This window comes from Scomber scombrus, chromosome 7 (genome assembly GCF_963691925.1).
Source record: "Scomber scombrus chromosome 7, fScoSco1.1, whole genome shotgun sequence".
NCBI lineage: Eukaryota > Metazoa > Chordata > Actinopteri > Scombriformes > Scombridae > Scomber > Scomber scombrus.
The window spans coordinates 21245274-21259660 of NC_084976.1; the positions used below are offsets into that span (position 1 = coordinate 21245274).

The following is a 14387-nucleotide window of genomic DNA, read 5'->3' on the forward strand; positions in this document are numbered from 1 at the left end:
GATTTGAGTTTCATTGGATGCTACTCTCTATATTTACAGTTGTAGTTGTTACTTTGCTGATTAAATTTGATATCTAAAATGTCTAATGAATTGATGAAATTACGCTTTTGTATAGATTAAATTGCCCAACACCATAAAAAAAATAAGCAAATATAGCTCTACCTTGATCAGCTACAAAGTTAGTCATTAATCAGTTTACTTAATAATACTTAATACATAATAGGTTTTGATACTGTTGCTGATAGACCTACTCTTGTATTTTTAACCAGCTAAAATTTTGAATGGTTTGTAATATATTATTAATCCTTATGGTAATAGACTATTTTTATTGATATGATATTTCTCACTAGCCTACATGGAAACAGGATTGCAGACGTTAACATTAACATGTTTCAAGGAGTAATACAGCCAGTTATATCATGTGCCTGTTGATGTATGTCCTGCTAATTGGTGATATAATAATTTGCACCAGGGGGCCGGGCATCATCTGTGACATTGCTACTTCATTAGAGGTGTGTGACCTCTGGTGAAAACATGATTGCAATCACCGATGGCATTTTTAATGTGCGGACGTGTCGCATTCTCAAAGCACGAGCGGAACCGGGAGCGCGCACTCTGCACCCCCCTTTACCCCACCAACAGACACACACACACACACACACACACACACAAAAACACACACAGCAGCATCCAGCTTCAGCTGCTCAAGGGGGACCACATGCATCGAAAGGGACCAACGTGAACGCGCCCGGTCCTCTCTCTCTCTCTCTCTCTCTCTCTCTCTCTCTCTCTCTCTCTCTCTCTCTCGCCCTATGCTCGAGCCTTCCTTTCCACGTTGCGCGCTCCCGCGCAGAGACAGGCTTCAGGGAGCCCGTAGAGCAGACGAGCGACAGAAGGGGAGAGAGAAAGATGGAGGTGAGGGTCGGGGAGAGACTCTTGTGCCTGGCCGTGCTGTCCAGCGTCCTCTGCGTGGACTCAGTCTTCGGGAAATACGTCAAAGGCATCGTCAACACCCAAGAGGTGAGCGCCGTTTTCCCTTACCTCTTTCATTTGTTGCCACTTGCGACAATGACACCGCCACAGGCTGATAGGAGTGGGGAAAGGGACTCGACTGCGTATCAGCCCGCAGGTCTCTGTGGTGGACTGTTCCGCGGATGGAGGAGAAGGCTGCGACCAATTCACCGTTAAGTTGCATCAGATGTTTACATGGTGGTTTATTGCCACCATATGAAACACACTCATCTCTATTCTGCCAGTATTTGCGCGCCATCTGCGTGCGTGTCATCTGTGGCGTATATTTTACCCTCATTATGATAGTCTTTGGCATCACTGTAGCCCCAATAAGCGGCACCCCACCAGTCCGCGGTTACCAATCGTTACCTCCAATTGTGATTACTCATCTTAAAGCGGGATACAGCTCCACAGAATGTGGCTTTCTTTGCATGTTTGCATGTAAATCAGCAGTGATATTTTTGTTTTTGATGAGGGGACCGGTTACAGGTGTGCGTCATATGGCTTGTGGCGCGCAGCGGTGGGTTTGTGGTGAGCTTTGAGAAACAGGAGCTCATCAGAAATTAGGGTCTGTTTTCAGTGAGATAAGCATCGACATCATCGCTGCCCTGACAAGATGTGTTGAGTTACAATGTTAAATGTGCAGCGGGCATATAGGTCGGGACCGTTTTAATTCTGGAGGCTACCACCTGCTGATGCTCCTCATCTCTCTGCTTTGTATTCTCACGAGTGTGTGGATCAAGTTTGGCATAAATGAGTTGTGCAGTGGGGATGTCTTCCATCTTGTTGTGAGTTGATGCAGACTAAGAAACCCTGATATAAAAAACAGGGTCAAATAATCATAAAAATCACATTATTTTATTGTTTGATTAAATGCAGAGTATCATTGTAATTCTGTTGGAGTTTCTGCAGAAGCTGAGCTTTGGAAGTCAAAGTATTAATCTCACTGAGATGATTTGACCCTGAATGCTTCAGTGTTGCAGAGTGGGGTCAGGTGTGCCTGGGTTTTCTGCTCATCCATGAAAAAAATCAATGTTTATCAAACATGTAGTCCAAAATGGAAAGTGTAAGAAAGCATACTCTCCAGTGGAGCTGCTCGGTGACCGACAGAGGGCTATGGGGTTGCACTGGGCAGCTCAGATCACTGAAGGAAGGTGTTGTTAGAATGAAGACAGCATGCATTTTCAGAAAAAAATCATTTCCCTTGATAAACTGAGGATGTTTTGCACCAGCCATGTGCACTCAAGTGTTTCATGTACCTCAGATTCTCATGTCTTGCCAAAATGTGACTTGGCAGCAAAAAGAAACCCAAAACAAACAAAAAATGGAAATACTTCACTACCGAGGAGCAGTCTAGTGTATCACCTTACATGCATATCACATTACTTGGCTCAAAAAACAAAGAACTCCATCTATCAGACACTTGAGCCAACAAGCTTTAATTCTAACTCAAAATTGCTGATTTTCTGTGCTCAAACACCCTGAAACCTCACCACAGTAAATTTGAAAATGCCTGAACTGAGAGATTGAAGTCACCAGATTGAATCCCTATGGATGATGATGGGGGTCAGGAATGGATAAATTGAACAAGAGGCACTCATCCATCCATCACTGCTGCTGAAATGCCCTTGAAAGCAGCGTGGATCTCCACCTGCTCCACTGGAGCTGCTCAGTGGCCGGCAATAGGTTGCACTAGGCAACTTCCAAGTGTTAATATGTGTGTGTGACTCCTGACTACTCTTCTTGTCCTCTGCAGTAAATAAGAATATAGTTTTAGTCGACTTGCCTTTTTATGTAAGGGCTCAAATAAAAGAGGCTTTTGAAAAATAAAGAAATAAAACCAAATACTTTCTGAGACGAATTAGGAAGAAGAAATGAATTAAAGATTAGATTATTTCATGCTTTTCAACATTTTTGTTGAATCTTAAAGACTGTTTTCTCTCATTTCTCCTGAGTTACTGAACTGGTCAGGGATTATTTGACAACCTAAGAAAAACACCAGAGCACTTTGAATGACATTAGGCAACACCAGACTTGACATATTGATATTGTGTAAGTGTGTGTGTACAGTTTAACACATCATCAGTCTTGTTCATGCATGTCTGCCCCAAGGTCACCCACTAAGTCACACACAGAATAAACCAAAGAACTCATGCACACATGAAAAAAATCAGTCCCATGATGCTTAAGCTGCATCAGAGTCTAGAGAGGAGAAGGCAGAGCTGTAAATTGACAAATACAATTTAACCACCCTGTGATGGATGGACTGTTGAAACTGTGAAATCACCAGAGAAATAGAGACACATAAACAAAGTTATCCACAGCACTGATGCGGCAGACTGGTCAACAGCTTTATTTGGGCTGGTCGATGTGTACAATTAGCCTAAGTGGCTCATGGTGTGTGGAGGCACTGATAAAATGTCCCTTAGAGGGCCAGTTGTGGCTTTAAGGTCAGAAGAAGGTTGCCGTTTTTGAATACAACAGGAAAAAAAACAGGGGACAGAATAAACTTTCCTTTCCTGCAATAGCCAATAAAAGCACACACACTCTGGTTTAAGCGTCCCCAGTGTCGACATAACTGTATAACTTTGCAGCAGGCTGATGTTGAACATTTACAAAGTCTAAACTGAGGCTGAGCTACGGTGCTGCTCAGTTACACTTATACAGCACATAGTTGCTGTTACAGTTCTTCATAAAAATTAGAGCAGCGACAATTAGTTGATTAATCGATTAGTCAGTCGAAATATAGTTAATCAGAAACTACTTTGATAATCAAGTAATTGCTTTATTTTATTTTTATTTGCTGGTTGCATGTTATCAAATGTGATGATTGGAATTTTTTTGGTGTTATATATGATAGTAAACTGAATATATTTTTGGACTGCTGATTGGACAAAACAGAACATTATAAGAAGTCACTTTGGGCTCTGAGACTAAACGATTAATCAAGAAAATAAGATCAGATTAATTGATAATTAGGTGCAACGTGACATAAAATATCTAATTGTGTTTTTTCTGATTGCAATTTAAGCTAATTTTCCATGATTAATTTCTACATTGTATTAAATTTGATTTTGTACCAGGCATAATAATCACAAATATGTCTTGTTCTACATAAATATTGTTGAGGTTGAGTTATTTTTTTCAGTCAGAGAAAAGTCACTTTCAAAAGTAAACTTAGTTGGGTTTTTTTAAATGGAAAACTTGACCAATTAGCTCACATAGTAGCCCACATTTAGCCAAACTTAAAAGACATCAGAATGCAGAGTAGGGACGTGCCATATCATATTGTTCATGATAATATGGGTATAATTTATAATATGACCAAAAAAAATCTTATAGTGATACTGGCAACTTGTTGATGTAATGACGTCACACTGTTATGCACAGCAACAATGTCTGAAAACGAAAGTAACATTGCTACCGGCTCCACAGTGGAGGAGTTAGTTCTAAAAAGAGGAGCGACTTCAGTTGTGTGGAAGTGCTTTAATACAAAAGATCAGATGTATAACAAACCACAGTAATCTGTAAATAGGGGAAGAAGACTGTAACAACAAAGGGGGGCAAAGAAACAAAATTGTCTTGTCATCTTGCCTCAAGCAGAAGCACAAGGAGAGACAAAAATCCAATGAGGAGAATTTTGTCATATTGTCACAGAAATACCCTGAATCATTGTGATATTATATTAGGGTCATATCTCCCCTAATGCAGTTTATTAACTATGCAACAGCCAAGTAAATTTGCTGGCAACAGTTGTCTTTATAGCTAGTTTTTACAGCTTGTTAAGACACTTCTAAGTATATAACTCATTGTCAACATTGCTGCTCTTGGGATTTGAAAATTGCAGTATTTCAAATTGCTATTTTGTGAATGAATCAAAAATTACAATGAACGATGAATCATTCAGCTGTAGTTTTAGTGTTTTCTAAACTTTCTGAAGTATTTCTCTCAGGGATTAAAGCTATGGGTTTACAGAATCAATATGCGATGCTGATTCTGTAAAAATGTGGCTACAGACAGGTTAAAATGTCTTTGGTCTTTGGATCTCCACAGTTAATGAAAATGTGTGGATTAGACCAGAAAGGCCTTTAAACTTTTGCCTTTTGAAAATTAATGAAAATGAACAGATGCCCTTGAAAGTTCTTTTTCTAATTTAAATCTGTAGTGGCCATATTCCTCAATGCCTTCACTCTGTGGGCTTTTCTCCATCCTAAAATCAACATCTCTCATCCTGAAGGAAAACACTGATGGATGTTGGGTTGATATAGCATCAGTTTGGAAATGAAGGATTTCATCAGGACTTAATAGGATGATGAAGTAAAGAAGCCTACTGTGTGATGTATTATTTTAATTAATGTCATGTCTTATCTTAAAATATGCCTGTTCTGAATTTTTGAATTTCACCAAAGAATACTTTGAAAGTCACTGAGAACTTCTTCGAACTAACATCTAAGTTTGGTAACCCTGTATGTAGAGAATTTCCAAGTCGACCACTCAATCAGTTTCGCTGCAGCTCTTTTTAATGAGAACATTGTGACAAGATAAAAGCTCTGTGACTGTGCTATGTGCATAGGAAGGAGTGTTTTCATGCGTCCATATGTTTGTTTGTGTGTGTGTGTGTGTGTGTGTGTGTGTGTGTGTGTGTGTGTGCGTGCTCATGTGAAACACCAAGAGAGACAGAGAGGGACAGAGCTTGATGCGTGAGTGTGTTTGTCAGTGTGTGAGTGTGTTTATGCGTTGCAGCATTGTGTAACCCTGACTAATGAATCATTGAGAAGCCCAGCGGTCCAGGGGTGACTTGACTAGCTGATTGGTAATTAATTGTTAATGAGGCTTAGCAAGCAAACAGAGAAAGAGAAAAAAGACAGAAAGCTACAGATGAAAGGAAAGAAACTGTGAGGGAGGAAGAGAGAAGAAAGGAAAGACACAGAAAATGAGACGGGGAGATGCTGAATTGACCGGATACTGCATCAAGGAATAGCAGTTGATTAATGGGGTGTACGTACACACACAGGGTGTACGGGAGTGATTCTGCATCACAATGCAGCGGCCATGGGGAAATAAGAAGACTAAAAGGGGATTAAGGTAGACACCTCATCCACTGTTGCTGCTCTCCAGGGCTCGGTCTGTTTCCTGCTCCCCACAGGCACACACACACACACAAACACACACACACACACACACACACACACACACACACACACACACACACACACAGTGAGCTACACTGACTTGATGTTGGTGGAATAGCTTTACCCCGGTGGTGAATTGTGCTAACAGCTATGTAAGGCTTGTTGATTTCGTTTTGGCCTTGTTAGACTCTGCTATTTTTAAGTTTAACTTGCCAGAAACATATCAAAAAATTACCAACAAACAAACAAAAACAAAACCCAGCGGCCTCAAGTGTCTATTGTGTAGAAATGTGTACTTAACTCAAAGTAAGGCTTCATAATTGATTTATCTCTTGATATTTGTTAATGAATTGTTTAATTGATAAATGTTGGAAAATACAGTCCAGGGTGACGGCTTCAAAAGGGTTTTTTTGTCCAACCAACAGTCCAAAACCCATAAATATTGCATTTACAACCAGGAAATGTTAAGTAAATTACAGTATGTGAATGATTGATTATTAAAGTTTTTGTCAATTGACACACGTTGGTATTATCACCAAAAATCTTACTGTATTATAAAGTACTTACAATAGATACATTATCACATGTACCTCAATTAATTATAAATGTGACAAAAAAGTTTATATACATCAGTGTATTTACACTGTATGGACAAAAATATAAGGACACCTCTGTCCATGTATTTTTGCATATGGTTTGGTATGTTTGTTTGAGGCTATTTTTCATGGTTTTTTTCCAGTTGCTTCAATGACAGCAGACGTTTTGATTATTAATAAAATATTATTTTTATATTATTAATAAAAAACATTGACAATATGGCTTCTTTTCAAGTGTCCTAGTAAGCTGTGACAGTGAGCCAGCATGCACAGTGCCAGGACCTGGAAACTGAAGCAGCTAAATGGAATTCAGCCATCATTAATTTTATTGTTTACACCTGTGCTTTCCTTACCGAGACACGTCAAAAGGGCCTATAGTGCTTTCAACACCGTGGCAGCAATTCATGGAAGGCTCTCCTGTTTTAACATGACAATGCCCCTGACACAAAGCCTGGTCCATAAAGAAAGTTTGTTTAGGAAATATTTCACTGTCCTGCACAAAGCCTTGACCTCAACCCCATCAAACACTTTCCGGGATAAATTGGAAAGCCTACTACGAGCCAGGCCTTATCGTCCAACATCAGTGCCGACCTCACTAATGCTCTTGTGGCTGAAATGGAAGTAAACCTGTTGAGCCAGGTTCCTAAATCTTGTGTAAATCCTTCCTAGAAGAGTGGAGGCTGTTACTGACTTTATAACAGCATTTTAATGTCCAATGTTTTGGAATGAGATTTTCAGAATCATGTTGTTGGTTGTTTATGGGTATTTATCAAGCATTGTGACATGAGTCAACTAGAGGGCCAGTAAGAGATTTATAATATCTGTAATAAGATATAGTATTTAGTATTTTTGTTACTGATTTTTTTCTGTATATCAATTAATCAGCAGCCTTTCCAGAAATTATTTTTATTTTTTCATCATCAGTGTGTGTGAGTGTGTGGTTTCATATATGGCTCAAAACACTTGGCTCATAAAGCAAGAAGGAAGTCTAATTATCGACTCTGAAGTCAGTCCATTTGGAGTTTTTCTACTGCTGGTTTATTGAGCAGGTAATTTGAAGGATGAACATATGAGAGTGAGACAAAATAAAAGTGTTTGTGTGTGTTGTGGATGACTGGCTTGGGCTTTTGATGTTTCTATGGCAGCTGCACACTAAGGCATGCTGTGGTTGCCATGACAATAACCGGGGGGGAAGGACTTACGTTTGGTGTGTTTGTGTGAAGTGGTGTGTGGATGAGTGTGGGTATGCATGGTGCAAGAGTGTATGACAGATGCTCATGGGTTATTCTGTGTGTATTTGTGTGTGTTTGTCCAACAAAAGGGGCCTTTCACAGTCCTAGCCCGTGGTGAGTTTAATTATACCGTCCTCCATCCCAACCAGACCACCCTCTCTTTTAGTGTCAAGATCTTTATTGAATTTGAATTTCTTTTTTTTTTTTTTTTACAAATAAAGTGCAACCAATGCCAAAATGCAAACATGAGCCTTACTGACCTCTCTCTGGGTCAGCGCTTCCTTCTGCTGCTCTGGTTGTCATGGTTCCAGCCCAACGCGTCACCCAGGACAACACACAGGGGTGGGAGCTAGATTCGGGCTTCAGTGTCTTTTGGAGTTGGCTGTGAATTATATCCCAGAGGCTCCAGGGGCTGAAGCTGGCTGGCATGCCAGGACTGAAATATGGCTGCGGTTTTGTTTGCTGTGATATATGGTGGCAGCAGTGCCGGCCATGCTACACTGCTCTGGTTGCACTTTATTTCTCAGCACAGAAATTACTGTGCTTGTTTATGTAGAAAGAATACAGGGCAGAGGTAATTACAGGATAATGGTGCATGGGGAGTTTTGTTGGTTGGTTGGAGATCAAGCATTCATAACAGCTAACCTTAAGGCCAGTTTCAATAAGGAAAAGGAGACTGCTCAAGTCCTTGAGGATGCTGAAATGTGCAACTTGAAATGTGATTCTTGTGTGTGGTTGGACAAGTCAGAATATAGTGTGTCTCAAGTTGTGGTCATGTTTTGGATCTGCTTATTTTAATATTTAGTTTAAGGGGAAGTAAATATTGCCTGAAGCAGAACGTGGAGATACATTAAAGAAGGACTACAAACTTAAATGTGTTTTGAGTGTGAGCAGTAAACTAAATTAGATGACTGCACTGTGATCGAACACATCAATACTGGTATTAATGTTGACATTGACAGCAAATTTATAAAAATCAACATTTCATGAGTTGAAAGTGGCTCAACCTGTCATTTGCTTCTTAAAATCAGCCCTGAGAAGTCAGTGGCAATGCTGACGTAGAGTCGACCATTTGGGAGTTTTTATGTCATGAAATGTATATAAATGGTTGGGTTAGGGTTATTATTATTATTTTTATTATATCAACGCCCACCTCTGCAGGTTTTATATGTTTTCCTGGTCTTAAAAGCTACTTTGACTGTTGTGTGAAATGATAAATGAATGGTTCTGCATGTTTTGTCATATTGGTGTCACATACCAAATCTAGGACTGCAACCAATCAATATTTTTTATTATTGACTAATCTTATATGAAGATTGTCTTCTTCATTAAATGTCAGTAAAAGGAGAAAAAAGTTCAGATCACTGTTTCCTAAAGTCAAAGATCCAAAAAAACGACTCATTTTGTCCAGACCAACAGTCCACAACCCAAACATATGGCGTTACTATCAAAGAGGATTAAAGACATTAAAAACACCAGAAATATTCAGAATATTAAGAAATTCTACATTTTTCCTTAAAAAAAACAAAATTTGCTGTCATTCAAAGCAAATAAAAGCAGAAAATCCACATGTACATTGATTATGGTCAGGTGACTGATTGATTTATCCACTACTGTTTCAGCTCTAGTGTCAATCACTCAAAGTTTTCATTGAATGAGCTACTTGGTCAGAATCTAATGAAAAGGAAAGAGCAGAGAAAGTAGTGTTTTATAAATCAATCATGTGGGTTGGGCACATTCAGGTATATGACAACAAACATTTTTTTAAATTTAAATAAGAATAATTTTAGACTATATTTTATGTAGGCAAAGTTTTCGTGTGTTTCGCTTTTGTAAAGACATTAAAACACTGATGCATTGACAAGTATGGGAACATTTTCTAAATGGACAACCCCACGTTTGTTCTTAAAACTAAGGTGTAAATATTGTATTGGTATTATTTCCAAAACTCATATTTTGTATTGGCACAGTGTTGAAAAATCTCCTGCCCTACTAGCGTGTCAAAGATACTATGATATCTCACTTAGTAATCATCACACAGCTCTAACCCAGAGTTATTGATTAATAGCTGAAAAATGTAGATCCTTTGGTTTTTCAGTTGCCATCATTTATTAAACTAAGCACTGCAGTTACTGATAATAAATTAAGAAAATACCACTATGGATCAACTTAGGGACTATAAGGCATTTATCACAGTAAATACTCCATCCTGGTCTCTCTACTGTCACCTGTCTAAATGAAGTGAAGGTGGGTTCCCACACTGGGTCTCAAACCCCAGTCCTCCAGACCACAAACGACTGCGCTAACCACTCAGTTGAAGGGTCATCCCACTAACTGAGGGCCAGAGCGTCTTGTCATCTGGGGTTGTTACTCTCTAGAGGGCATGGGCCTGCGCTCTGACACCAAAGAAAATGTTCTACTTCTGTCATTTGTTTTAGTAATTTTGCGAAACTTCCTGATGTCTCATTTTGGTTCAGAACTCTGTCTGCCTCAGTTTGGCCAGCTCACACCAGGCTCACACCAGTCTTCCAGATGATGAAAAGTGTGTGTAAACAGTATCTAAGTGATTTGATGTTACTGCTGTGTTCAGCACTATGATCCATATCTACAGAATGTGTCTGCTCACAGCTGTATAGAAAATATATTATATATATATAGACCACCACAGACTGATCCACCATGCCGATGCTGCAGTGCCTTATGTAAGCCCAGTGAAGTACATCATCAGCACTATTATCTGGCATCATGCTGCCAAGCTTATAGCTGAATAATATTAAGAATGGATAGTTTTTTTTTCATTCTTCTCCACTCTTCCTCTTTCTCTTCCTTATTAATGTGCTCAGCAGCTCCCTAATGCCCTTTCTGTTTACCCTCTCTGGAAGTTTACCCTTTTGGCACTACCTCCCTCCTTTCTAGTTTTTCTTCTTTTTCTCTTCCACCTAAAGCTCCTTTTTACTATTCCTCCACCTCTTCAATACCTTTTCTGAAATTCTGCCCATTGATTTTCCTCATCCCCACTCCCCTCTCTCTCTCTCTGTCTCCTTTATTGCTACATTTTTTTTTTGTCTTTGTTATAGACCCTTTTACCTCTTCCATACACTGTACTACTCTATACTTTGTCAGTTGGTCAGTCCACCTCTTTGGTCAATACTAAAATATATCAACAACTACTGAAGGACTTGTTATGTTATTTGGTACAGATGTTTATGGTGCACAGGGGATTAATCCTGATGGAATTAGTGATTCCTTGGCTTTCCTCTTTGCCACCAGTTGGTCAAAGTTTTCGTTTATCTAGTGAAAAATGTCTACAGAATGTTATAGTCATTCATTCTGTTTTCCCTTTTCTCTAGTGCCACCAGGACTGTTTGCGTTAAAGATTTTGAAACTATTGGATCGATTGCCATGAAATGTGGTACAGGCATTTAGGATAAGGGTGGGGTGGACATTCTCAGAAAATATGCAAATCAATTTGGTGACTCCCGGACATTACATTTTCTAGTACCGTCTTCAAAATTTCATTTGTTCTAATACTTTACTTTATGACCAAATGCGTACCTTAAAAAACGAATGACAATTATCAGAAGTACTGTGTTTTTTTGTGCTAATTGTCACTGTCAGCAGTGATGTCAGCATTTAGCTGAGCATACCTAAATAAAGCCTCACAGGGTTGCTAGCATGGTTTTACTATTGGGCTTGTTGCTGTCTTCCATCCAGGTTAATAGTGTAACGCTGGGTGTAAGTTAGCGTCACCTTAATAAAGTCTATTGTTGGGGTCGTGGGTAAGAACAGCACGGGGACAGCTTCTTCAGAGCAACTTGGATATGTTTTTATTCTCCGCTCAAGAAAACAGACAAGTGGCACCCTTGTCGCCGGTAACAAACTTGAAACTAGACTCTTGTGTGCGGCGTATCACTCCGCCCAACCTAACTACGGTAAACCCTATGGATACAAACTACATAGGAAGAAGTAGTTCCCCAATCTAAATAATAATATAAAGAATATATTTGTCAAATCATTAACCATCATAGAAATCATATTTTCTTTAACACAATTATTCACAAAAATAAACCTCCTCTTACAATAGTTTGCTATTTATGAAATTTTTTCCACCTATTTCTTCTCTTTTTTGACAGGACTGGGTTTTTCTCACTCGCTTCTGCTTTCTCACTGAATTTGGACGTCTGGATTTCCGGTTTCGTTATCCAAAGGTAGGACGGCTTACTGTTGTAAAGTTTGGAGGCGTGTGTGTCTACAACATGCTTTTATTCTACATTTATTGTTTTTGTTCAATTTCCCAACATTGCCATAGCTTGCCCATACTTTCTTCTTTGGCATCATAACTGGTTTACATGTCTTCTTTAATCATTCTTTCTCTATTACACTCTTTTCCTTTTAACAGTTTCTCTCTTCTCTTTCCTTCCTTTTACCTCATTTAAACCGATGCCATTGCTCTCTTCTCTCTTATCTCATTCTTCCTCCGGTTGTTCCTGCTATACCCGCCTCATCCTTTTTTTCAATCCCCCTCCTTCTCCTCCTCCTTTTTTTCCCTCTCCTCTGCTTTTTCCTTCTGCATCTGTTTTGTTGTTCCATTCTCTTTTCTTCTACCCATGCTTTGCTTTACTGTTTTAGCCCGCAGACTTTGGAAACAGGTTTTGTCGTATAAATCTCAAACCATCTCACTGTCTCCTCTCTGATCTATGCACATCCCACCCCTGCCTTTCTCCTAATCTTTTTCTCTTTTCCCCCCCTGTCTCCCTGTCTCTCCCCTGTGCAGTCTCACTGCTGTCAGAACATATTGCTGTACTTTGATGACAGTTCTCAGTGGCCAGCTGTGTACAAGAGGCCTGAAAAGGTGAGATACTGACACCAGCTGCACCTTGTCTTTTGACAAGCCATATTTAAAGAGAAATATGGCTCCATTTACTAATTGTCACTGTCTTAATGAAAAAAACCTGTGATTTCAACTTTGTTAACATTCATATTTTGACTTTGACTGAAGGATCACAACCAGCTCATGCTGCTCAGAATAAAACAAAGCTGTCTTTTTCAGTTCCTGAAAAATTGGCTTTTTGGAAATAGAGGGTTTTCACTCACAGGCAATGATGTATGATTGATGATACATGCAGTGATCAAGGATTGTACAATCCATATTTGTGAACACAAAGTCAAACACCAGAGAGTTGTGCCTCAGCTGAAGTGGCTCCACAGAAAATGATAGCATGAGAAAAGTTTTATAAGATAATACTGCTATTTACAGTAAAATCCAGAATGGTGACAATATGTCACTCACATTGTTTTTTACTAAAACACATGAGATCCTAAATAAAAGAGTAACTAAATAGGTGAAGTGCTTTCTATCAGCTTTAATTTGAGGGTATTTGCAAGGGTATTTGTATCTATATTGGCTGAACAGTGTAGGACTTATAACACTGTCATTATAAGTGGGTGGGGGTGGGGGATTTGATGTATAAAAAAGGCCCAGCAATCATACACTGTTCACCCAAGATTACCCTGACAAACCTTGAAAGTGAAAATCAGCTCTTGCTTGCTTCATAGTCATTGTTTTACTTCAAATCCAATTTGCTGGAGTGAAGAGCCAAAACAATAGAAAATATGTCACTTTCAATAATACGTAACAGCATAACACTGTGTGTAACGCTGTAAACATTTACACGTACATTCGGTGGGTTCACAAGCTGATTATTATACCCACTGTCTGTCCGTAGTCTGTTAATGTAAATGTAACATCTGGTTGTTATTGCAATTTAAAGTCATTAAATCTGAATTGTCTTTAAGAGAGGGTGGATTCATGTAATATTGGTCTTTCAGCTATAGAAATAACAAGTATTTATATTTAAACTGTGGTGCATTCATATGTATATGTCAGCTGGTACTGTGACATATAACATGATGCAGTCCATAAAATAAACATTGAATTGCCTTCACAACCAATGAATAATGTATAATGTGACAATTCGTCATGGACAGATCCTCTACATGCAGCCATTTTGAAGCCATATTTAACCAGCCCATTGTTTTTTTCAATCAACACACAGCATCTCATGTAACTGTTTCTCCTCATGCTATAAGATAAAAGAGTAATATGGACCATATACTTTGCATTTCTTGGCCCATCTGGTCATTTGACGGTGTATTCTCTTCTCTGACATCTTGCAATGCATAGTGTAGACATGACATGGTGTTGAGATATTTCCAGTGCAGCGACAAACATCACAGCATTTCACAGCTCTCAGATAGATTTTGGTGTCAGTTTCACAGATTCAAATAGTACAGCTTTCATGCTAGACTTACCATCTTTCACGTATATTCAGAAGTCACACATGGAGAAATCCAACCCAGACGCAAAAATATCAATTTTAATTCCACTTCCAGCAGCTTCAATAGACCAGAAGGAA

The 14387-nt window shown here is 39.1% G+C and overlaps 1 protein-coding gene across 1 annotated transcript in view; it reads left to right on the plus strand.

The window, feature by feature from the left end:
• Positions 1-909: 909 nt before the first annotated feature.
• The window catches only part of tmem145 (transmembrane protein 145), a 36552-nt gene continuing 23074 nt past the window's right edge, over positions 910-14387 (plus strand). The window contains exons 1-3 of the mRNA XM_062423059.1: positions 910-1020; positions 12105-12179; positions 12746-12823. Coding sequence (XP_062279043.1) covers positions 910-1020; positions 12105-12179; positions 12746-12823 — 264 coding nt within the window. The remainder of the gene's footprint in view (positions 1021-12104; positions 12180-12745; positions 12824-14387) is intronic.